A 25,376-nucleotide genomic window follows, 5' to 3' on the forward strand; every position below is an offset into this window, starting at 1 on the left:
AGTTAGCCAATAGCAGTTAGAAATTCCTAGAATCAGCCCAAGTAATTAGATCTTATTTACTTATTTATTCTTTCCCATGGTCCCAGTTATTTCCACGGTCAGTAAAGTGGCAACCAGTAGGGTTGATGAGGCACAGAAGAGGTGGAATGGGTATAATTATAGTTTGGATAAGAAGTTTAAAAATCCAAACAGGCATGACATACGTAGAGGAACTTAAAAATTAAAACAAAATGAGAAAGGACTTGATAATGTTGTAAGTAGAAATGTCTTTGTGAACTTAAGGCCTTAAAAAATACCTACAGAGGGCCGGGCACGGTGGCTCACACCTGTAATCCCTACACTTTGGGAGGCCAAGGCAGGTGGATCACCACATGGTGAAACCTCATCTCTATTAAAATGCAAAAAAGTAGCTGGGTATGGTGGCGCCTGCCTGTAGTCCCGGCTACACAGGAGGTTGAGGCAGGAGAGTCACTTGAGTCCCAGAGGCGGAGGTTGCAGTGAGCTAGGATTGTGCCACCACATTCCAGCTTGGGCTACAGAGTGAAATTCTGTCTCAAAAAAAAAAAAACCTACAGAGGCCAAACAAGGCTCTCAGGTACTTATCACCAGTCCTCATGCTATGTGCCCCTACTGCACAAGTTTTTCCTGCTAATACTGTTTTTTAATAAAAAAGAGAGAGTTCCTTAGAGAATAGCTGATGCCCTGTCTTGTGTGGAAAATGTGCTTACCACGTACCGGCCACTGTTCTGTGCATTTACATATATATTCATTCATTTAAATCTCACTGACAATTGTCTGATAGGCACTGTTGTTATTCCATTTTACAGATGAGAAAACTCAGGCATAGTGAGATGAAGTTCCTAACTTAGTTTACACAGTTCATAAATTTAGAACCTAGATTTGAACTCTAGCAGTCTAGCTTCTGAATCTGGCTTGTAACTGCTAAGCTGTACTGCTTCACATGTAAAAAAGAGTTTTTGAATACAACAGAATAGACTAGATCAAATACATATGTATTAGTTTTCTGTTGCTACTGCAACAAATTACCAGAGAAAAAGTTTGGGACCGTTGACCAATATGGATCATATGTTCTGTATATCTGCATATAATATCATTTCTGAATGTGTTTTTCTCCTATGTGTATAGGGAACAGTGGATATAGGCATCTGTAGGTAGTCCAAATACTTAAAAAACAATACCAACAACAAAAAAAAAACAAGCTGGAGCCATCCTAAGAAGGGGAGGAACTTACAAGCACCAACAGTCACATACAATGGCTAGGAAAAAGTATTTCCAAGAATATGTTACAAGATGATGGATTAGCCAGATGGCTGGAAAGAGAACTGTCTGTGCAGGCTTAATATTATTAATCTCCTGAGCGGTCTAGTATCTCTTGGCTTGGCCAGCCACCACAAGGTCCTCAAAAGGTGTAATGAAGCAGATGTTCAACTGAGGTAGAATGAACTGTCCAAGAATGGATAAACATGGGGACAAAGAACAAGGCCGCAGGTTGAGGAAAGGTATGGGCTGGATGGACATTTGAACCTTAGCTGTGACAGAGAGAGCCAGCCTAGTAAATGCTGGTTCTAGACCAAAAGTTACTGGATATGGTTTGGTGAAGGGAGAAGTCACAGAAGGGGAGACATTTTAGCTTCCTTCACTCAAGCACAAGCTATTAGTTATTTAAGTGCTAGAACCTAGTCTGAGTCATGATGCGTTTCCTCTAAGCCCTAGTGTTAGGTGTTATGAACAGTAGAACTGTTATAAAAGGTTCCTTCAGATTGCCAGTGATTTTATTCTGGTTAATGAATTTCTAAAGAGTATGCATTTAATTATTTTATATATCTATATCTATGTATCTATGTATGTATGTATCTATCCATCCATCCATCCATCCATCCATCCATCCATCCATCCATCCATCCATCCATCGATCTATCACTGTAGCTATGGCTTGTATCAGTTGTCAAAACACTGGCTGTCTTGTTAGAACAACTCTTTGAAATTCATTGGTGAAGTAAATATAATTTGATATCTAGTTGTTAAATAGATATCACAAACTTTTCATCAGAGGATCTAAGTAATTTTTTTCTTTTTTTTAACATTTTCAGTAAGTTTATTTAATAAAAAATTACATAAAAGCTACAATATGCCAAATACATTATAATATCAACTCTTTTATTTTTTCTTTTTCTTTTTTTTCTCTTTTTCATATAAATATATATTTAATTGTACTTTAGATTCTGGGGTACATGTGCAGATCATGCAGAATTGTTGCATAGGTACATACATGGCAGTGTGGTTTGCTGCCTCCATCCCCCTGTCAACTATGTCTGGCATTTCCCTCCATGTGATCCCTCCCCAACCTCCCTACCCCTGACTGTCCCTCCCCTAGTAACCCCCAACAGACCCCAGTTTGTTATGCTCCCGTCCCTGTGTCCATGTGTTCTCATTGTTCAACACCCGCCTATGAATGGGAACATGTGGTGTTTGATTTTCTGTTCTTGTGTCAGTTTGCTGAGAATGATGGTTTCCAGATTCATCCATGTCCTTACAAAGGACACAAACTTGTCATTTTTTATGACTGCATAGTATTCCATGGTGTATATGTGCCACATTTTCCTCATCCAGTCTATCATCGATGGGCATTTGGGTTGGTTCCAGGTCTTTGCTATTGTAAACAGTGCTGCAATGAACATACGTGTGCATGTCTCTTTATAATAGAACGATTTATAATCCTTTGGATATATACCCAGTAATGGGATTGCTGGGTTAAATGGAATTTTTGTTTCTAAGTCCTTGAAGAATCGCCACACTGTCTTCCACAATGGTTGAACTAATTTACACTCCCACCAACAGTGTAAAAGTGTTCCTATTTCTCCACATCCTCTCCAGCATCTGTTGTCTCCAGATTTTTAAATGACCACCATTCTAACTGGCGTGAGATGGTATCTTAATGTGGTTTTGATTTGCATTTCTCTAATGAACAGTGATGGTGAGCATTTTTTCGCTATTTATTAAACGGGAATCCTTTCCCCATTGCTTGTTTTTGTCAGGTTTGTCAAAGATCAGATGGCTGTAGATGTGTGGCGTTGCCTCCAAGGCCTCTCTTCTGTTCTATTGATCTGCATCTCTGTTTTGGTACCAGTACCAAGCATTTTGATTACTGTAGCGTTGTAGTATAGTTTGAAGTCAGATAGTGTGATGCCTCCAGCTTTGTTCTTTTTGTTTAGGATTGTCTTGGCTCTGTGGGCTCTCTTTTGGTTCCATATGAAATTTAAGATGATTTTTTTCCAGTTCTGTGAAGATGGTCATAGGTAGCTTGATGGGGATAGCGCTGAATCTGTAAATTACTTTGGGCAGTATGGCCATTTTCACGATATTGATTCTTCCTAACCATGAGCATGGAATGTTTTTCCATCTGTTTGTGTTCTCTCATATTTCCTTGAGCAGTGGTTCATAGTTCTTCTTGCAGAGGTCCTTTACATCCTTTGTTAGTTGTATTCCTACGAATTTTATTCTCTTTGTAGCAATTGTGAATGAGAGTTCGCTCTTGATTTGATTCTCTTTTAGTCTGTTATTGGTGTATAGGAATGCTTGTGATTTCTGCACGTTGATTTTGTATCCTGATACTTTGCTGAAGTTGCTTATCAGTTTAAGGAGACTTTGGGCTGAGACAGTGGGGTTTTCTAAATATACGATCATGTCATCTGCAAATAGAGACAATTTGACTTCCTCATTTCCTAATTGAATACCCTTTATTTCGTTCTTGCCTGATTGCTCTGGCTAGAACTTCTAATACTATATTGAATAGGAGTGGTGAGAGAGGGCATCCTTGTCTAGTGCCAGATTTCAAAGGGAATGCTTCCAGTTTTTGCCCATTCAGTATATTGGCTGTGGGTTTGTTGTAAGTAGCTTTTATTATTTTGAGACACGTTCCATCTATACCTAGTTTATTGAGCGTTTTTAACATAAAGGCTGTTGAATTTTGTTGAAGGCCTTCTCTGCATCTGTTGAGATCATCATGTGGTTTTTGTCTTTGGTTCTGTTTATGTGGTGGATTATGTTTATAGACTTGCGTATGTTTAACCAGCTTTGCATCCCTGGGATGAAGCCTACTTGATCATGATGGATAAGCTTTTTGATGTGCTGTTGCAGTTGGTTTGCCAGTATTTTATTGAAGATTTTCACATCTATGTTCATCATGGATATTGGCCTGAAGTTTTCTTTTTTTTGTTGAGTCTCTGCCGGGTTTTAGTATCAGGATGATGTTAGTCTCATAAAACGATTTGGGAAGGATTCCCTTTTTTTGGATTGTTTGGAATAGTTTCAGAAGGAGTGGTACCAGCTCCTCTTTGTATTTCTGGTAGAATTCGGTTGTGAACCCATCTGGACCTGGGCTTTTTATGGTTGGTAGGCTATTAATTGCTGCCTCAACTTCAGCCCTTGTTATTGGTCTATTCAGGGTTTCAACTTCTTCCTGGTTTAGGCTTGGGAGGGTACAAGTGTCCAGGAATTTATCCATTTCATCCAGGTTTACTGGTTTATGTGAATAGAGTTGTTTGTAGTAATCTCTGATGGTAGTTTGTATTTCTGTGGAATTGGTGGTGATATTCCCTTTATCATTTTTTATTGCATCTATTTGATTCTTCTTTCTTTTCTTTTTTATTAATCTGGCTAGTGGCCTGGCTATTTTGTTGATCTTTTCAAAAAACCAGTTCCTGGATTTATTGATTTCTTTAAGGGTTTTTTTGTGTCTCTGTCTCCTTCAGTTCTGCTCTGATCTTAGTTATTTCTTGTCTTCTGCTAGCTTTTGAGTTTTTATGATCTTGCTCCTCTAGCTCTTTCAATTTTGATGATAGGGTGTCGATTTTAGATTTTTCCTTGTTTCTCATGTGGGCATTTATTGCTATAGATTTTCCTCTAGACACTGCTTTAAATGTGTCCCAGAGATTCTGGTATGTTGTGTATTCATTCTTGTTGATTTCGAAGAACATCTTTATTTTTGCCTTCATTTCATTGTTTATCCAGTCAACATTCAACAGCCAGTTGTTCAGTTTCCGTGAAGTTGTTCAGTTCTGAGTTAGTTTCTTAATCCTGAGTTCTAATTGGAGTTCATTGTGGTCTGAGACTGTTTGTTATGGTTTCCGTTCTTTTGCATTTGCTGAGGAGTGATTTACTTCCAATTATGTGGTCAGTTTTAGAGTAGGTGCGATGTGGTGCTGAGAATAATGTATATTCTATGGATTTGGGGTGGAGAGTTCCGTAGATGTCTGTTAGGTTTGCTTGGTCCAGATCTGAGTTCAAGTCCTGGATATCCTTGTTAATTTTCTGTCTCGTTGATCTGTCTAATATTGACAGTGGAGTGTTAAAGTCTCCCACTATCATTGTGTGGGAGTTTAAGTCGCTTTGTAGGTCATTAAGAACTTGCTTTATGTATCTGGGTGATCCTATATTGGGTGCGTATATATTTAGGGTAGTTAGCTCTTCTTGTTGATCTTTTTACCATTATGTAATGTCCTTCTTTGTCTATTTTGATCTTTGTTGCTTTAAAGTCTATCTTGTCAGAGACTAGGGTTGCGACTTCTGCTTTTTTTTTTTTTTTTTCCTCTCCATTTGCTTGGTAAATCTTCCTCCATTCCTTTATTTTGAGCCTATGTGTGTCCTTGCACATGAGATGGGTTTCCTGAATACAGCACACCAATGGGTTTTGACTTTTTATCCAATTCGCCAGTCTGTATCTTTTGATTGGGGCATTTAGCCCATTTACATTTAAGGTTAATATTGTTATGTGTGAATTTGATCCTGCCATTTTGATGCTAGCTGGTTGTTTTGCCTGTTAGTTGATGCAGTTTCTTCATTGTGTCAATGCTCTTTACCATTTGATATGTTTTTGCAGTGGCTGGTACTGGTTGTTCCTTTCTATGTTTAGTGCTGCTTTCAGGAGCTCTTGTAAGGCAGGCCTGGTGGTGACAAAATCTCTCAGCAATTGCTTGTAAAGGATTTCATTTCTCCTTTGCTTATGAAGCTTTTTTTGGCTGGATATGAAATTCTAGGTTGAAATTTCTTTTCCTTAAGGATGTTGAATATTGGCCCCCACTCTCTTCTGGCTTGTAGGGTTTCTGCTAAGAGATCCTCTGTGAGTCTGATGGGCTTCCCTTTGTGGGTAACCCGACCTTTCTCTCTGGCTGCCCTTAGCATTTTTTCCTTCATTTCAACCCTGGTGAATCTGACCATTATGTGCCTTGCGGTTGCTCTTCAGGAATATCTTTGTGGTGTTCTCTGTATTTCCTGGACTTGAATGTTGGCCTGCCTTGCTAGGTTGGGGAAGTTCTCCTGGAAAATATCCTGATTAGTGTTTTCCAGCTTGGATTCATTCTCTCCATCACATTCAGGTACACCTATCAAATGTAGATTAAATCTTTTCACATAATCCCATATTTCTTGGAGGTTTTGTTCATTTCTTTTTACTCTTTTTACTCTTATCTTGCCTTCTCATTTTATTTCATTGAGTTGATCTTCAGTCTCTGCTATCCTTTCTTCTGCTTGGTCGATTTGGCTATTGATACTTGTGTATGCTTCGCGAAGTTCTCGTGTTGTGTTTTTCAGCTCCATCAGATCATTTATATTCTTCTCTAAGCTGTTTATTTTCATTAGCATTTCATCTAACCTTTTCTCAAGGTTCTTAGTTTCTTTGCATTGGGTTAGAACATGTTCTTTTAGCTCAGAGAAGTTAGTTGTTACCCACCTTCTGAAGCCTGTTTCTGTCAGTTCATCAGACTCATTCTCCATCCGGCTTTGTTTTCTTCCTGGTGTAGAGTTGTGATCCCTTGGAGGAAGAGAGCCGTGTGGTTTTTGATGTTTTCATCCTTTTTGCACTGGTTTCTTCCCATTGTTATTGATTTATCTGTGGTCTTTGTAGTTGGTGACTTTCGGATGGGGTCTCTGAGTGGACGTCCTCTTTGTTGATGTTGAAGTTATTTCTTTCTGTTTTTTAGTTTTCCTTCTAATCATCAGGCCCCTCTGCTGTAGGCCTGCTGGAGGTCTACTTCAGACCCTGCTTGCCTGGGTATCACCCATGGGGACTGAAGAACGGTAAGGTTCCAGTCAGTTTCTTCTTCTGTTATCTTCGTCCCAGAAGGGTACTCGCCTGATGTCAGCCTGAGTTCTCCTTTACTAGGTGTCTCTTTGGATATAGAGGGGTCAGGTAGCTGCTTGAGGAGACAGTCTGTCCCTTATAGGCGCTCAAGTGTTGAGCTAGGAGCTCCGTTGTTCCGTTCAGAGCTGCTAGGCAGGTACATTTAAGTCTGCTGCAGCGGAACACATAACTGCCTTTTTTCCAGGTGCTCTGTCCTGGGAAGATGGGGCTTTTTTTAATAAGTTCCTGATGTGCTGCTGCCTTTTTTCAGAGATGCCCACCCAGCAAGGAGATAGTCTAGTCAGTCTGCCAGCAGAGGCGTTACTGAGCTGCTGTGGGCTCTGCCCAGTTGCTATGTGAACTTCCTATTAGAACTGCCTTGGTAATGGCAGTCTGCCTTGGTAGTGGCGGTCTTCCTTGGTAATGGTGGACTGCCTCAGTACAGGCGGACTGCCTCGGTAATGGCGGACTGCCTCGGTAATGGCGGACTGCCTCGGTAATGGCGGACTGCCTCGGCTGACGGCCTCCGTAATGGCTGACGTCCTTCCCCCGACCGAGCTGGACTGACCCAGGTCCAGCGGCACTTGCTGCAAAACTCTTAATCCAGAGCATTTCAGATTGCTGGTGTTTGTTGGGGGTGGGACCCACTGAGCCAGATCACTTGCCTCCCTGTTTCAGCCCCCTTTCTTTTCAGTTGAATGGGTGGCTCTGTATCCCAGGCGTTCTAGGCGCCTGTTGAAATGGCTGCCTGGATTTGTGTGAGTTTTTGTGTGAAGACCCACAGTGCCGGCTGAAACAGCTGTGCTGGAAACTCGCTGGACTTTTCAGCCTGGGAATCTCCTGGTGTGTAGGCAGTAAAAACTCATTTGGAAATGTGGTGATTGCTTATCCTCTGTGTTCTTCTAGCTGGGAACTGCACTCCAGAGCTGTTCCTGTTCTGCCATCTTGGATCTCAGTAATTTTTTTCTTAAAAGATATCTAATTTCACAGCAAATTTCTCTTGCCTAAGACTTCCAATATGTTTATTTATTTATTTTTTTGAGATGGAGTCTTGCTCTGTTGCCAGGCTGGAGTACAGTGGTGCAGTCTTGGCTCACTGCAACCTCTAGCTCCTGGGCTCAAGCGATTCTCCTGCCTCAGCCTCCTGAGTAGCTGGGACAACAGGCACATGCCATCGTGCCTGGGTAATTTTTAAATATTTTTAGTAGAGACGGGGTTTCACCATATTGGCCAGGCTGATCTTGAACTCCTGACCTTGTGATCCGCCCACCTTGGCCTCCCAAAGTGCTGGGATTACAGGTATGAGCCACCGTGCCTGGCCATATTTCTATTGTAAAAAGTCCTCTCGTGTTTAGAGGTTAAGATCTCATTTTAGAGGCTACATAAGATATTTAGGTTGGGTTGCCATCTCCATACTGAAGTCCTGAATATACTTATAGATGACTTAGTAATAGTCTTCCATCCTCCTAAGAGAAGCTTTTCTCATTCTAGTGGGCTGCAGCACCAAAATTTTTGTAGTTGACTGGAGTTCCGACTCATCCTTGTTTGTGCTTCCTTGACAGTGACCAAAGCGCTCTGTTAGAGGATTTATTGATGGACCAAACTCCATAAATGTCGTTGTCATTGCCAGGAGAGAAACATGCCATTCTGAGTATTCATAAAATGTTCTTGTAAAAATGTTTTGTGAACAGTTGTTTAATATTATTTTTACCTTTAGAGATAAAAAAAAAAAAGCATCCATTTTATGCATGAGAAGAGATATTTGCCCATAATCCACTGTGGGCATTTGGCTTACCTTAATATCAATCATTTTGACTGTTTGAAAAGAATTCTGAAGAGGTACATACTTAAAGGACTTTTATCTTAAAAACGTCTTTCCCTCTGTGACATTGCTTTGCTTCTGAAGGTCAACCTTCTTCCTTTTATTTTTAAAAATTATATTTTTGTCATAAGCACATAGTTTCTTCTTAAAATAGATCTTTGATATGCAATTGTATACTCTATTTCTAATTCATTATTTTAAACTTTCAGGCTCAACTTTAAAGAAGCTTCTACACACTGGAAATTCTATTAAGGTATTTATTTTATTTTATTATGTAATGGCATTTTTTATTACTCTTAAATTTGTTAATGCCACGAAGTAACAATGTTAGGCCATTTTGGAAAAAAGACCTTTAAAAACTACTTGACTTAGTTTTAATTTTTTATTGAGAAATTATATGATGAATATTGTTACAGTTTTGTCCTTACATCATAACTTATTGCAGGACAGATTTTAAATAGTATTAGGAGAAAATGGGTTGGGCTTCAGAGTTTAGAGTTCTGAGTTCTCATTCTGATTCTGCTGGGTACAGATAGGGATCATGGGCAAGGCACTGACTGCTTCAGTTTTATTAGAAAAAGGAAGGGCAGTCCCCCTCTAAGCTTCAGAGCTCATATGCTTGATTCTGTCCATCTTGGTAACTGGTTGTTAAAATTATAGTTGTCTCCAATGAATTTTACTAATTTTGAGAGCTATTGTGGGAGAAAAGAACAACAGGGTCTCACTCTTGAAAATTTATTTGTGGCAGATTTATAGGTTAAAATTAGCTTAGTTTGAAATGGATATATCTTTTATTATAACATATACTTCTTGATGCTGAGATAAGATTACCCTAAAACATAAGTGGCAGAAAAAATTCAGCCTGGGATGAATATTTTATGAACGATAATTCAGTTGGAGTTAATTTAGCTGTGCAAATGCCTTTAATAAGTCAATATGTTGGTGGTTTTATACGGGCTTAACTGATCACAGCCTCTTAAAACTTGATATGTTAACTATTTCTCATGTTAAAAAAAAAAGAAGTGAGTTATTCCTAGTCTCACTGTAGATTCTATATTTTGTTAGAACTTATCAGGTTGTTATCTCATGTTTATAATTACCCTTACTTATATTTAGTTCTCTTAAACACAGTTAACATATAGAAATTGGAGACTTGTAATAGAATTTCATAGAAACTTCCCTCTTGTTAAATTAAATATAATTTGATTTGATGTACATAGTGCTGAACAGGTGCAGTGGCTCACACCTGTAATCCCAGCACTTTGGAGGCTGAGGCAGGTGGATTGCCTGAGGTCAGCAGTTCGAGACCAGCCTGGCCAACGTGGTAAAACACCTTCTCTACTAAAAAGGCAAAAATTAGCTGAGTGTGGTTACGCATACCTATAGTCCCAGCTACTCGGGAGGCTGAGGCAGAACAATTGCTTCAACCTGGGAGACAGAGGTTGCAGCGAGCCGAGATTGCACCACAGCACTCCAGCCTGGGCAACAGAGTGAAACTCCTTCTCAAAAAAAAAAAAAAAAAGATATACATAGAGCTGTTTTCTCTTCTCTTCTCTTCTCTTCTCTTCTCTTCTCTTCTCTTCTCTTCTCTTCTCTTCTCTCCCTTTTCTCTTCCATCTTCTTTCTTCTTTTTCTTCTGTTTTTTTTGTTTTGTTTTTGGTCTGGTGGCTGAATAGTAATGTTACTACTCATTTGACCTGCTTGAGGGGAAAGGAGGACAGGTGTGAGCAGGCATGGAAGTTTGTGCAGAGCAGAGCAGTGCAGTGGTGGAGTCCAGGAGCATGTTTTGAAATATGCTATGAATTTGTGAATTTACTCTGTTAATGGGGTAGCACTGTCACCAGCTGGGTTGTCTGTCCTAGTGTATTTTTACTTCTATTGGAAGTCAGCAGAATATTTTTATTTTGGCTCTTCTCCCCTTTTCGGTTTGGTTTTCTGGCAAAGCCTTGTGTTTGACTTGCAGTGTTCTTGCTCTGGTGGAGTCAGCACTGCCGTGAATTAATTGAAAGGAGATGAGGCAGTCACTCTAGTTTTTGGTATTTGGAGCTCACTCCATCTTTCAGCTGCATGTGACATTTTTTCAATCTCTTTTGCTAATTTGTCTTTTTTTTTTTAATTCACTTTATGTTTTTAGTCATTTAGGAGTACAGAAATGGAGAGACATGTGCTTTTGAATTTTAGGAATGGGATGAATTTGAAAGTGTAAAGAAAAAAAAAGGACACATTTACCTATGTTGATGTTTTCTACAGCGCGATGCCGGGAATTCAGAGCATGGCAAAGGTGTTGGAGAAATAGAACAGTGGTGTAAGGTGTAAGGAGAGCTGCTTTGTCTCATTGAGCTAGGCCTTCAAGGTCTTATTTAGCTTCAAGTCTTCTGATTCTCAAGAATATTATCAACATGGTATATTATAGTGATAGCACATGTAAATTTGGGGGAATATTATCTTTGTCATTGTTTTTATGGATAATTGAACATTGATACCATGGGTACTGTTGCCTTACAGAATAAGATACTATTAACAGGAAATACTTGGGAGTCAGCCATTGTGCTGTGTGGTGTACATATGTTAACTCAGTCTTTATCATAGTTTTTTGTGGTAAGTGCTCTTACCATCCTTATTTTACAGTTGGGGAGACTAAGGCATGGAGAATTATGTGGTCCTCCATGGATCCCAGCTAGAAAGTGGCAGAGCCTGCATTTGAACCCAGGCACTTTGGCTCCAGAACTCGAGCTCTTAACTCTTGTGCTGTATTGCAGCATTTTTGCTTATCTGTCGCTAAGTGAAGAACTTGGTGTACTACTAAGCATACCTTTCACTTGTAGTTTTTCTTTCTCAAGACTGTTGCTACATTGCAGTGCATTTCTGTAAATACATGTAAGTGTTTCATTTTCATTGCTTTTAATTTTGTTTTTAGATAAGATGTGAAGGAATCAGGCTGTTTCTTCTGTGGCTTCAAGCACTTCAGACAAACTGTGCAGAAGAGCAGGTGCTGATTTTTGCTTGCCTGGTGCCTGGTTTCCCAGCAGTCATGTCATCCAAGGGCCCTTGCACACTGGAGACACTCATCAATCCCAGCCCTGGTGTAGCTGATGGTAAGTTATGTTAGCAGGTCTCCCTTGTTTAAATTAACTCTTGAACTTATGTTAAGGAATTCTTACTTTTTCATTTTCTTGAATAGAAATCCTAATGGAGTCTGAAAAGGAATTAACCCTTTCATATTCACAGTAGATCCTTCCACACCTTAGAATCAAAAGACTTGGAGCTTATTTTATATGAAATGATGACAGAAGAAATTTACTGAAGTGATGGAAGCAGGAATAGAAGGAGGGGACAGATGTTGGCAGTAGAAGGAAGTAGAGACACATGGGAAGTCTGGACTGGTTTTCTGGCTGTTAATGAGATTAAACTCCACCATCCAAAGCTACTATCTATTGTTCTTATCACTGTTGTTCATAAGTGGACACTCATCTGCTCACCACGATCTTATTTTGCCACTGTGTATCTTCCTGCAGTATCTATGGAAGGACAGTAGTAGCCTCATGGGACTATTAATGGCCATTTGTGTCCTTTGAGTTTTCAAGGAACTTGCCTGTTGGGACCATTGATTTATTACTGTGTATTGCTTTATTGCTCAATGACTGACATTTGATCTTGGGCTGACCAAAGCAGAATTTGAAAGGGAAAGAATGGTGCAGTGGGAGAGAGTGCTTCATGGGCATCTGGATTGTGTTTCTAGGCTCTTTATGCACACTGCCTTGGAGCTCAGTGTGAGCAGCTCCAGTGGATGGAGAGATGTATTTTAATAGAGACCATTTTTAAAACCCTAAACTCTGTTTAAAATTTGACTTTGGTGAATGAGCTCTCATCATTTTCTATACTTTCAGTAAAGATATATCCAGAAGAAATTACTCCGCTCCTGCCAGCTGTATCAGGGGAGAAGATTGCTGAGGACCAAACCTGCTTTTTTCTTCAAATACTGTTGAAGTATATGGTTATTCAGGTCAGAAAAATTATGACTGTTTCAGTGATGGGTTTATTCTCAGTAGGATAGAATAAATACTGCCTCTTTTCTCTCTATGTATCCATATTTTTTCCTTTTTCTTTTTCTTTGAGGTGATTTTATGTGATATTTCAGCAAACGCAGAGTATGTACCATTTGTTAGGTCACTTCAGCAAGACCAGCTGTGTATACTATTTTGTGAGTGTGTTTAAATCGGTTTCTCTCTTTACTCCTTTCTAACCCTAATCTCTATGCTTGCAAGACAGGATGAAGGAGGAGGTGGGCCCAGAGGCTGAACAGGTGAACAGGAATAGGCAGAGCAGACCAGGGGACTAAAGGAAAGCATATGGACCAATCTCCTCATGCCATTGGCATAGGTCTCCTTTATGTCACATATTATTTTTTCTCATATGCACCAACTACATACAGAACTGAAGTAACTGGTTTATGCTTTTAATAGGAGATTTGTGACTCCTAGTCTAGATTTCTAAATAATAGAATAAAATATACTGATTCTTTTTTCTTAGTAAATACTTCTCTTGTCCTTGAGTTCATCCTGGGTATTGTCCAGTATCTGTCTTCCCCTTCACAACCGAGTTGTTGAAGTAATAATCTCTGCTGAGTTCACTTCCCCACTTCATGTTCTTTTGACACCCACTGTTCGCTGCCTTCTGCCCTGTGACCGCTGAAGTGGCAAGCCACAAACCACAAAGATTCTAGGATCAGCCCAGAGGGAGGGTATGCTTCAGGTCTTACTTTCCTCTTTCTTTGCGGGGATTTGACTACCCCTCCTTCATGAGATTCTCTCCTCTCCTGATATTTTCTCTGGTATTTATCCTCCCTTCCTTTCACTCCTTTCTAGTTTTCTTTAGGGAATTGTGCTTTTCTCTGCTGACTCTCAAGATTCAGTACTTGGCTGCTCTTTCTGAGTACTCAGCAGTTTTGTCCCCTTTCCTCATCCCGTTCCCTTTAGCCAGCCACAGAAACATAGAACTTCAAATAGAGCCTGACTGAGGCATGCTTTCATATTCTGGAAACTCCACGTTTGAATTCTAATGGCCCATTTCTAGATTCATCTCAAATGCCAGCTGTTCAGAAGTGGTTGGACATTCCATTTGTCCTGGAAAATCAACAGAGTATCCAGAACTTGTGTTGGGGGCCTTGGGTTCTCATTTTAGATGTGTCACTAATGAGTTGTGTGACCTCAGATAAGGCAGATGGAATTGATACAGGATAGAGGTTTGCATGCAGTCTGTGAACCTCCTAATAGTGTGAAGGATTTTAGGTGCATATCCATGCCTTCCTTCTGCCTTCTCTTCTGTTGATTGAGATGAGTTCTCAGAGCATAGCTTTTGACAGGTTATGGACACTGAGCCCCACTGCCCCTGGGGTAGCCAAAGCACCTCATCCCTTTACCTCACGTGCTGCACAAATTTCATTTTCTAAGTGGGCATGTCAGAAAGGAAGTGGGAAGCCCTGCTTTAGAGTGCTCTCTGGTCTAAGAAGTGTTAGAACCACTGACAGTTCTTCTCTAAGGGCTGCATTTTCCCTATGTCATGTGGGGGTGACTGCACCTGTGTAACCAGACTGTCCTCCTGGCTCCTGAGGTGTGGTCCCACCTATTGAACAATTTTGGAGTGCTCCCACTATGCAAACACTGATGAGTTTTTGAGAGGGAGAATATTATCTCAACACTATAAAAGATTTAAACTTAATCCATAGTGGACTGGCATGCCTGGTTTATTTTAGCCTTTCAATTTTTTTAATATGGAGAATGCACTTTCCAAGATTCCATGGCTTTTGCCTTTTGATATTGATTATGCATGTAGGTAACATTGGATGAAATTCTTGAGAGGGATTGTTTCTTTAATTTCTATTTATTATAAATGGCCTTTTTCTGAGTTTAGAAAGAAGCACCGATTATTTGTGACTAAATGTTTTAAAGGCACAAGGAATGTTAGGTAATTAGAAATAACATAGATTAAAAATATGGGGATGATATAGCACATTGTAAAAGATATGATATCATTCTAACATAGTTACTGTTTTGTTTTGAAGTATTCATTCCTGTCATCTTTTGAGCTTTGTTATGATTTCGTTACATGGTTATCAGTATTATTTGTCATTTTTTATATTTAGAATAGGAATTTTAGTAACATAACAGCACTTCAGTTTAGTACATGTTAATTTGAAATATAAATATACATATGTTCTTTTCTACATATTATCCAAAGGCTGCAAGCTTGGAGTGGAAGAATAAGGAGAATCAAGATACTGGTTTTAAATTTCTTTTTACATTGTTTCGAAAGTATTATCTTCCTCATTTATTTCCATCATTTACTAAGTTAACAAACATCTACAAACCTGTACTTGGTAAGTACTGTTGGAGCCGTGTATAGAGGATATCCAAAGGAAAGCTATTCACTCTCTTTCAAAGTGACCTTTGATTATTTTAAAGTAAAATAGTCATTTTATTTTTGTGTTGAATGGTAACTTTATTATTAGATGTTTAAAGTTTCTTAATAAGTGGTTCTAACTATTTGTACCAACTAAGATATACCTCAGCTCACGGAAGTAAAAAGGAACCTGGCTCCTGTAGTCGGAAATGTATTGTGGTTGGTTGTGTATTGTGACCTCAGGCTTTGCTCAGTGACTGGAAGCCACCGCAGGGCACACAGCTGCCACTGTATGCCTTTTCTCTTATGCTGGGTCCTGCTTCCAGCAGCTGCTACTGACAGGTGCTTATGGAAGATCAAATTTTAGGTGATTAGACAAGCTATGGAGAGTAAGCCCCAGAGGACTAGGAAACATAATGGAATTTCTAATTTGGCTCCTAATGTTTTTTTCTTCTGTAAGAAATGAGGACTCACAGGATAGAAGAATCCCTTAGAGTGGTGAAGGTGGGGGTCAAATCTTCCTCTCCCTATTATTTAGAACAGGTAAAATTAGTTTAAATAAATAATTAAAAACAATTTTGGAGTAGGAAATGGTGACACAAGATGTTACTCTTATAGGGAACATGGCTACCTGGTTCATTTGTCTGTGCTGTGTGTGTGTGTGTGTGTGTGTGTGTGTGTGTGTGTGTGTTTCTGTTTCTGTGTATGTGTGTACACACACACACACACACACACACACACACACACACACAGGCAAGGGGAGAGAAGCCGAAACTTGGTGCATTTTGAAAGATGTAGAATTACTGACTTTTAGAGGTACTGGGACATGTATTTCCTTAGCTACACACATATATATGTATATATATATATATATATGAGTATTTTTTCAAAATTTGTTTCTAATTTTATATGTAGTCCATATTCATTGTAAAAACATGGTATATTGTTAATATTCCTAGATTAAAAGTTATTTGTTGATAATTTTTCTGCCTCATACAGGTATTCCAGATATACAAAAATTATTAAGATAGAGGTTGAACTTACATCAAGTAGTATCTCAAATCCAATACCATATAATTTTCATATTGATTGTGGAATTTAAAGAATGAGAAATTGACTTCTTATTAAGTCTTTGGAAAAGGTAGCATTTGATGCCTCAAAGATGAAATGTGACTTTCTGAATTATTTTAAATATTAAACAGATGATATTGATTCTGTTTCATTGGATTCGTCTAAAGGGAAAAGTATATAAAACTCTAAATTTCAGTGGATTTAATCACTGCAGTGTTAGATGTTAAAATACCTAAAATGATGTTTTAAAAGTTTATATATACTTTACATTTGCTCCAACTATAAAATAAAATAAAATTAGGTATAATGTATGTGAAAGGATTTTCATTATTTTAGTCTCATGTAATTTATCAAAATTGTTAAAAATAGTTGTTAGCTTAATTTTTCCATAGCTATGTATCATAGATACGTACACAATCACATTATCACCCATTCTCGGTCAGATCACAAGGCAGAATCAGAAATGACCCTACAAAAAGATACCATTTTTAATCATTGTGGTTATTCATTCTTAGTTGCTATTTAGACAACCAAAAATACGTGTTTTTAATTGGAAACCAAAACATTTGTAGGGGTTACATAACGTTATGATTCACTAACCTAATCAATCATGTGTTCTTTTTTCTACCAGACATCCCCCATTTGAGACCAAAGCCAGTGTACATTACTACAACTCGAGACAATGAGAATATTTATAGTACAAAAATTCCATATATGGCAGCTCGCGTTGTTTTTATTAAGTGGATTGTAACCTTCTTTTTGGAAAAAAAGTATCTAACTGCAACACAAAACACTAAAAATGGAGTTGATGTATTGCCTAAAATCATCCAGGTATGCCATTCATCATCTTTTTATCTCTTAATGTTTGTGTAATAAAATACACTAGAACATAGCCAAAGTTACTGATTATTAGAGTTATTGGTTCTTACAAATTGTTGGTTATAGGTAAGCGATTTTATTGGCCTACCCTGTCTGTAATGCTGAGGTTTCAGAGGGAATTGTGTTTGAATCACTTGCTGTGCATTGTTGGGATTGCCATGATGACGCAATCTCGGGAGCGCAGGGCCATTCTGAGAAGATGGCTGTTGTATGCACACTCCTGGCTCCTCCTCATTCTCCTCACTTGAGTACCAGTGACCTCTGGGCATGAGAACAGAGGCCTGTCTTGCCTTCACCAAGCTCCAATAACTGGAAAGCTCTTAGGAAACTATAAGTGGCCCTTGGAGAGGACCTGTGAGGCTGCTAAGTGCCCTCTGGCATCTCAGGAGAGGGAAGTAGATTAGCAGCTCAGGATTTTGGGCTGGTTGTTGAGCAATGGTGAGGTCCCTAGAAGAGAAGGCCACCTCTTCCCTGAGGCATTCAGAAGAGACCTCTCCTTGTGTGGAGCCTAATATGCTTTTCTCTCTTGGTCTTGGTCAGCCAGACACGTATGGGGGCTTTCCCATCAGGCTGAGTTGCTTAGGGACTTAGTGGAGCAATACCACTTGTGGAGGTCAGAGAGCAGCCACTTCACTGAGGGATCATGGTGTTGTGTGCTTTTTTGTTTATTGTGCCCAAGAACAGAGAAAGGAAGTGTGGTCCACTAACTGCAGATTTGCCAATGCCCTGGAAGTCCCAGAAGTCCTACTTAGGCCTGAACTAAAAGAATACACAGACCTGAAGAGGCAGATGAGTGGCTTTTGTGCTTTAATATCATTAGGAACTTTGATGGAGGAACACCAGAGTCTAGAGCACGTGGCTCCACTGGGGAGAAGTCACTGAAGAGTTAGAGGAGAAACTTCTTTTCTTTCTTTCTTTTTTTTTGAGACGGAGTTTCGCTCTTGTTACCCAGGCTGGAGTGCAATGGCGCAATCTTGGCTCACCACAACCTCCGCCTCCTGGGTTCAGGCAATTCTTCTGCCTCAGCCTCCTGAGTAGCTGGGATTACAGGCATACGCCACCATGCCCAGCTAATTTTTTGTATTTTTAGTAGAGACGGAGTTTCACCATGTTGACCAGGATGGTCTTGATCTCTTGACCTTGTGATCCACCCGCCTCGGCCTCCCAAAGTGCTGGGATTACAGGCGTGAGCCACCGCGCCCAGCCCTTTCAAGGTCTGAGGGAGGTACAGTTACAATAAGAACAACAAAAGACTTGCTGAAAGAAAGTTTTAAGAAACGTTTAAATGTCTTAGTTAAAAAAAAAATTAGTAAATAAAATGAAAATGGTAATGATTATTGCTGAGAAAAAAATTTGTTTTCTGAAAAAATATCCCACCACAGTGACTAAAAATTTGGAGAGACAGAAATCAGAAATTAGTAGGCAAGACCTAAGTACAGGTCTCTATCTTGCAAATACTAGGTGGGCAGAAGAAGAGAATGAAGATAATTGAACAAATAATAATAAGAGTTTATCTGAACTGAAAAAAAAAAGAGAAAAATACATGCCTCAAATTTAAAGCGTCATTGAGTCCCAGGAAAAATTATCAAGGCACAAACCTAAACAGACATTTGATTTTCAGGAATTAAGAGACAGTAGTATAAGTTTCCAGAGAGGTTATGTCAAAGGAATGAGACTGAGATTAGTGTTGAACATCTAATCAAATCGGCAACCCTGCAATCTCTTTTTCTCTCTCCTTCACATACATACACATCCCCTCACAGAATGTCAGTCATGATCAGAAGAAATAGTCATTAATTAACAGTGTTGGCATAATTGGCTAGAACCTTGCCTCTTACAACATACCGAAGCAAATGTCAGATTGATTTAAGGTCTACAATAAAAACAAAATAATGAAGAAACGTAACAAAAGGGAAAATCCAGGGAAGTGCCTAAATTTGGGAAGTGTTAGACTACTTTAGTAGAAATAAGACAAAGTAGGCTGGGTGCAGTGGCTCACTCCTGTAATCCCAGCACTTTGGGAGGCTGTGACCGGCAGATCACTTGAAGTCAGGAATTCGAGACCAGCCTGGCCAACATGGTGAAATACCATCTCTACAAAAAATACAAAGATTAGCCAGTCATGGTGGCAGGCACCTGTAATCCCAGCTACCTGGGAAGCTGAGGCAGGAGAATCGCTTGAACCTGGGAGGTGAAGGTTGCAGTGGGCAGAGATTACACCAGTGCATTCCAGTTTTGGCAACAGAGTGAGATACCATAAGAAAGAAAACAAAAGAAAGAAAACCCAGTAGCCATGGAAAACATGAGGTTTGACTTTATTAAGAAAAAAAAATGGAGAAAGATTTTTATGTCAAAAGACAACATAAGGCCAAATCCCATCAATAGACTATGAGATAATGTCATGACTGTTAAAAGAGTTAATATCTCTGCTATATAAAGAGTACATATGGACTGTTAAGAAGACAACCCCACTGAAAAATGGACAAAGGAGATGAAAGGGCAGCTCATAGAAGATGGACTACAGGGACCCCTGATTTCACCAGCAGTCAGGGAAATGCAGTTAGTTCTGAACCATGATGAGATACCTTTGTTCGCTTATTAGGCAGACAAAAATCTATATGAAATATTTTGTAAGAAACTCAGTCATACTCTTTGGTAAATTTTACATCACATCGTAAGTGATTATCACTCAGTTCAAAAAAGTCTTAACTAAGGGGTGTAACCTTTCCTTTCTAGTTTAAAAAGATCAGAAAACTATCACCTGTATTTATTGAAAATAAGTAGCTCAGTCTTGAAAAGTACATCTGGATGATGAGAAGTAGAAAGAGCAGCAAATTAACCACTGCTTCTGGATTCTCATTTTTTCTTTTAGTTGACTCTTCACAGTTGTGAGTCATCTACTTTTACTATTTAGCTTTTTAATTATCTTAAAGGTTGGAACTTAGGAATCAATTAGGATGGTTCTGTCATACTTACAGAAAAAGGAACACAGCTCAGACTGTCTTAAATGTAAAAGAAATACTTTAATCTTACTAAAAAGAAGCACGTGGTGAGGCTCACAGAGAATATCATTCACTCACATGTTCTCCCTGGTTCTCTGTGGTCTTATCCTCTCTGTTCTGCCCTTTCCCTGTGGGAGCTTTGTCTGCAGCAGCTTCCCCCTTGATTGTAAGATGGCCACCAGCAGCTGGGGCACTGCTTTTCTTGTTCACATTTAGAGACGATCCAGAAATATAAAGCCCTTTCCTTTTGTCTGAGTGGAACAACTTAGGTTGCCTCTCTCCCCCTGGAACAGTAACAAGGAACTGATTTCACTTCAAGCTGGATGTGTGAGTGGGCCAGCAGATGTTGTGATTGGCCTCTACGAAACAAATTGGTTCACTAGTACCGTGGATGGGGTCAGCTTCCTGCAAGTCAGTTGGGGTGCATGGGAGGAGGCACACAGAGGAATGAGGTTCTGGTAGGGAGGAGGAATGACTGCTGGGCTGACAGCCATTTGTGCCCTCTGTGCTATCATACCCTGCAGATGGCTGTCCCTAGAAATGGCCACTACCATTGTAGAGACTGCCACTATACCTCACAGTAAGTTGTTATATTAGTTTCTTATTGCCACTGTTGCAGATTCTCACAAACTTAATGTCTTGAAACAGTACAAATTTATTATCTTACAGTTGTGGAAGTCAGAAATCCGAAATCAAGTTATTGGCAGATCTGTGCTTCTTGAGGTTCTAGGGGAGAATCATGTGTTCTTGACATGTCCAGCTTCTAGAAGCCACTTGTATTCCTTGGCTGTGGCCCCGCATCATACCACCTTTTCTCCCAGTTTCCATTGTCACTTAGCCTTTTTTGTCTATTTTCCTCCTGCCACCCTTTTATAAGGGTCCTTGGATTATATTGGGACCATTTGGATAATCCAAAATAATCTTTCTGTCCCAACATCTTTAACTTAATCACATCTGCTAAGTCTCTTTTGCCATGGAAGGTAGCTAGCACATTCACAGGTTCTGGGGATTAGGACATGGACATCCTTGGGGAAGTCATTATTCAGCCCTCCAATGCTGGTAGGTCTGCAAGGTCCAAGATGACTTCATTCACATGCCTGCTACTTGGTGGGGGCAGTTGGAAAGCTGGGATCATCTGGGACTTCGTATTCTGTTTTCTTGCTAACAAGATAGTTGGACTTCTTATTTGCCTGCTCAGGGCTCCAAGAGTGAAATGTTTCAAGAGATGGGAATTGTTAACTGTCAGCCTCTTGGGCCTGGGTCTAATACTGGCACAGGTCTCTTCCACACTATTCTACTGGCTAAAGCAGTCATACAGTCCACGTAGATGAAAGGGAGGGGGCATGGGCCTCACCTCTGTGGAGGGAGTGTCAAAGAATTTGTGGTCATCTTTAATTTGCTATATATGTGCATTTTTTTTTCTTTTTAGTTTGTGGGGAAAATGGGAATTATGAGTCAAAAAGTCACAGGTTATTGAGCCATAAGAGACTTAGACCTAATCTAGCATCTGTCTCCTACAGATTAATATACATGTATGTGTATATGTGAAATCCAAGTGAGTTGCGTGGCTTGCCTTACTGTTAGGAATGTGGAGGAGCAAGTCTCTTGAGACTAGTTTGAGCCTCTTCTTTCTGTACCATACTCATCCTTGGGTCATTCCTACTGAAGCTTCAAAATGAATAAAGTTTTATTTTCCTGTGGAAGATAGTGGATCCGTCAAAAAGATAAAATAATTTCCACAGGCGAGCACATCTCACAGTGTGACAATGCCTTTGATAAGCCACATAGACTTAGTAACTAAGGCATGAAGAGAAAAATTATTACAAGTATAATCTTCCATTAATTATTCCTAGAGATTACTATTGGATATCGGTTTTGTTTTCAAACTATCCTTGGTAGTTACTGAAATTACTGTTTTGTTCTATTCATGGCTTATCTCTTCTTGTAAAAAATATTCACAGTGGGTAAAATTTTAGTTGTATTTGGGCTGTATATTTTTGACACTTCGAAGTAATAATGGAGTTTGCAAAGATGAAGCAAAATTATATGTATATGAAGTAAAAATATATGTATATTAAAGGAGGAAACCTTTAATTCTATGTGGATATAAGAGCAGAAATCAGTGTTAAGCTTCGTGAGTGATTGCATGAATTACCTTATTTTTTTGCACGTCTAAAGTCTTTTAAATATTTAAAATTTTGTAAATATTTCTTTACGTTTGACCTAAAGATTCTGAGGATAAAACTCAGATCAGCATTCTTCTGATAAAATACCCCTTAAAGATCTTCATACTCTACTGTCAAGGTGCTGCTTAGTCATATGAATGAAATGATGCATTCTAGCATTGTTGCTGCAAGATATCCCCTGAATTTTCAAATCTCTGTGACCATAGGAGCAAATGCTGAAGTGTAGAGACCTGATGTGATGATAATACAAATGTGTTTGCACATTAATTTATTCTGTGGTTTTACAATGCAAATTAAACCTTTTAGGTTGGGAAAATTTCACAGCCCTTCCTTCTGAAATAACTTAGAGTTTTCCTCTTAAAATAGCTGAGTTGGGAGGGATTTGTTGGTTAGTTAGAAAGTTGGTAAGTACAGGCTCTGGAGCCTGTTGTGCTTCAAGCAGCTGCTGGTTTTGGTGTGCTGTACCCTGTGCACATTGATAGCAACCAGAGTTACTTAAAACAAGGCAAGACTGAAGTTTTGCCAGGTGTTCTTGAGTGGGGGTGAGCATCATTGAGAAGTGTGCTGACTTTCTTCCAGACTGTTGGTGGTGGCGCTGTGCAGGAGAGAGCGCCTGAACTGGATGGTGGTGGGCCCCCGGAGCAGGACAAAAGCCATTCTAACAGCAGCACCCTGTCAGACCGAAGACTCAGCAACTCTAGCCTCTGTAGCATTGAAGAAGAGCACCGAACGGTGTATGAAATGGTACAGCGGATTCTCTTGTCAACACGAGGTTATGTCAACTTTGTGAATGAAGTATTTCACCAGGTTAGTGTGTGTGTGTGCACGCGCATGTGTTACAAGTTCTTGAAATGGAAGAGATTTTTGTTCTTGTTCTTTTACTCGTAGCATTCCAACAAATAGAATTGATGAGTTGGGTTATGTTACAGAACTGAATAATAAAGAATGATCCCTGTAATCTTTTAATTTGTGTGCATTGTTGTGATTTTTAAATTTTGTTGTTGAAAAATATTTACACAAGGAGGGAAAATTCTGTACTTGAGCAAAATCATGAGACAAATACTTTCATGTTTTTGTAACAAAGTAAACCTGGAGGTAGGCGGGAAGAAAGCCATTCCTGAATACCCAGCAACAAATGAACATAGCAAAGAAGAGTCCAGCCTTGTTCCCAGAGCCTCAGGGAGCTCTCTGAGGAGCTGGAGGTTTCTGCAGAAACTCTGCAGAGGCCTGTGGCACACACAGTATGATAGAAGTCCTTATGGCACAGGAGAAAAAGGTGGCAAGGGGAATAAAAGGAAAGAAAGCAGAGACCAAGACAAGAAAAGAGGTGTGAGCAAATGAAGGAGACAGGAGAGGTTAGAAGCCCGGGCTACAGTTAGCGGCCGTGAGTGGCATCAGAGGTTTGCAACTGGGGTTGAGGCTACTCCCTAGGGGACATTAGCAGTGTCTGGAGACAGTTTTGGCCATCACAACTGGGGAGGAAGTGCTACTGGCATCTTAGCGGGTTGCAGCCAGGGGTGTCGTTAAATATCCTGCAATGCCCAGAACGGCCCCCACTTCCACCATGATAAAGAACTATCTGGTTCAAAGTTGTCAGTTGTGCTCCTGTGAAGAAACTTGGCACTAGCCTTCAACACAGCAAGCAGAGCTCCCACAGCTCTAGAGTGTGGCATGTGGCCAGTGCCACTTGATTCTAGGTACTGGTGCTCTTGAAAACAGGGAATGTGGCCTATTTGTGTGTATGTATATATGAGGGGGAATAGTTGTTTTCGTCCATACACCTGAAAAGTAGGTTAAGCCCTTGAATGTCAGAGTCCAGTTGTAGGTGAGGAGAAGAGGAAGAATCCTGTACATATGAATGACGGGAATGCACCACAGAGAACTTCTCAAGGTGAGACAAGTTTTGATACAGTGAATGATTGACCCTCTCACTTCTGGGACTTTCATTACAAAAAAATCAACCAATAATGAAAGCCAACCTAATCCATAGCAGTGTAGCGATTTTACATATTTTCATTTTAATGAAGAAAAAAATTTCACTTGAGAAAATGTTTGTTTAGTCTGCAATGAAAATTCCACTTATAAAATATTTTTTCTTGTTCTTTGGCCCGGCATTGACTTGGTTCTTCTCACTCTTTGTGTCTTCTGTTTCATGTCTTGGCCCCTCTTTGTTTCATCCCAAATTACAGGTGTTAACCAAGATTCAGGGCTCAAGTCTTTTCTGTAACTTTACACTTGCCTCCTTGGGGCTTTTACTGCCCATCCAGTGCCAGCAACCACTGTGGTATATGGCTCCCAGTCAGGCCTTTTGTCTGGACCTCATTTGGAGATAAAAATATTTATTTCATTAAAAAAATTTTTTATACTCATGAAAGATTTGTTACTGGCAGAGGATACCCAACACCAGGAGCTGGAAAGCATAATGTAACACTATGGAGGCTGGGTACACCTGAGTGCAGCTTCGAGGGCCCTCCCTCTGTTACACAGAAAAGTGCCCTCTCAGGACCATGAGTCACCAACATGCGAGTGAGATATCTGTCTCAGGGAAGAGAGGGCACAGGTTTATAGAGAGGTCTTTTAGACCTCACTAATCACACAGCAAATTTCAGGCAGAATGACTGGGTAAACCAGTTATAGACTCTCAGTGTCTACATTTTCACTGAACAATGTAGACAAACTGGCACTGGGTGCCTCCTACACTTACCTTTTAAAATGCCCACCTGCCATCAAATCTGATGTTCTTGTAGTATCTTAATGATAACAAGGACAAAGCCTGGCTCATTTTCTCCCCCTAATGTCAGCTTCTCCTCCTGACTTGACTGATTCTTCAGAGGGACCTGTATTCATGTCTGCATCTTAATTTTAATGCTCCTAGGTTC

The 25,376-nt window shown here is 39.7% G+C and overlaps 1 protein-coding gene across 4 annotated transcripts in view; it reads left to right on the forward strand.

The window, feature by feature from the left end:
- Window positions 1-25,376, forward strand: part of RALGAPA2 (Ral GTPase activating protein catalytic subunit alpha 2) — a 330,878-nt gene that overhangs the window by 67,069 nt on the left and 238,433 nt on the right. For 3 of the 4 annotated variants that reach the window (XM_064375258.1, XM_064375283.1, XM_064375285.1), the window contains exons 5-10: window positions 9,170-9,213; window positions 11,878-12,055; window positions 12,848-12,963; window positions 15,198-15,336; window positions 17,062-17,261; window positions 23,077-23,304. In XM_064375258.1, coding sequence (XP_064231328.1) covers window positions 9,170-9,213; window positions 11,878-12,055; window positions 12,848-12,963; window positions 15,198-15,336; window positions 17,062-17,261; window positions 23,077-23,304 — 905 coding nt within the window. Of the gene's footprint in view, window positions 1-9,169; window positions 9,214-11,877; window positions 12,056-12,847; window positions 12,964-15,197; window positions 15,337-17,061; window positions 17,262-23,076; window positions 23,305-25,376 lie in introns of those variants that run through there. The other variant, XM_064375286.1, reaches the window with a different exon arrangement.

The sequence above is a fragment of the Aotus nancymaae genome, unplaced genomic scaffold (assembly GCF_030222135.1).
Source record: "Aotus nancymaae isolate 86718 unplaced genomic scaffold, 86718_ANA_hifiasm-v0.15.2.pri h1tg000001l, whole genome shotgun sequence".
Classification (NCBI taxonomy): domain Eukaryota; kingdom Metazoa; phylum Chordata; class Mammalia; order Primates; family Aotidae; genus Aotus; species Aotus nancymaae.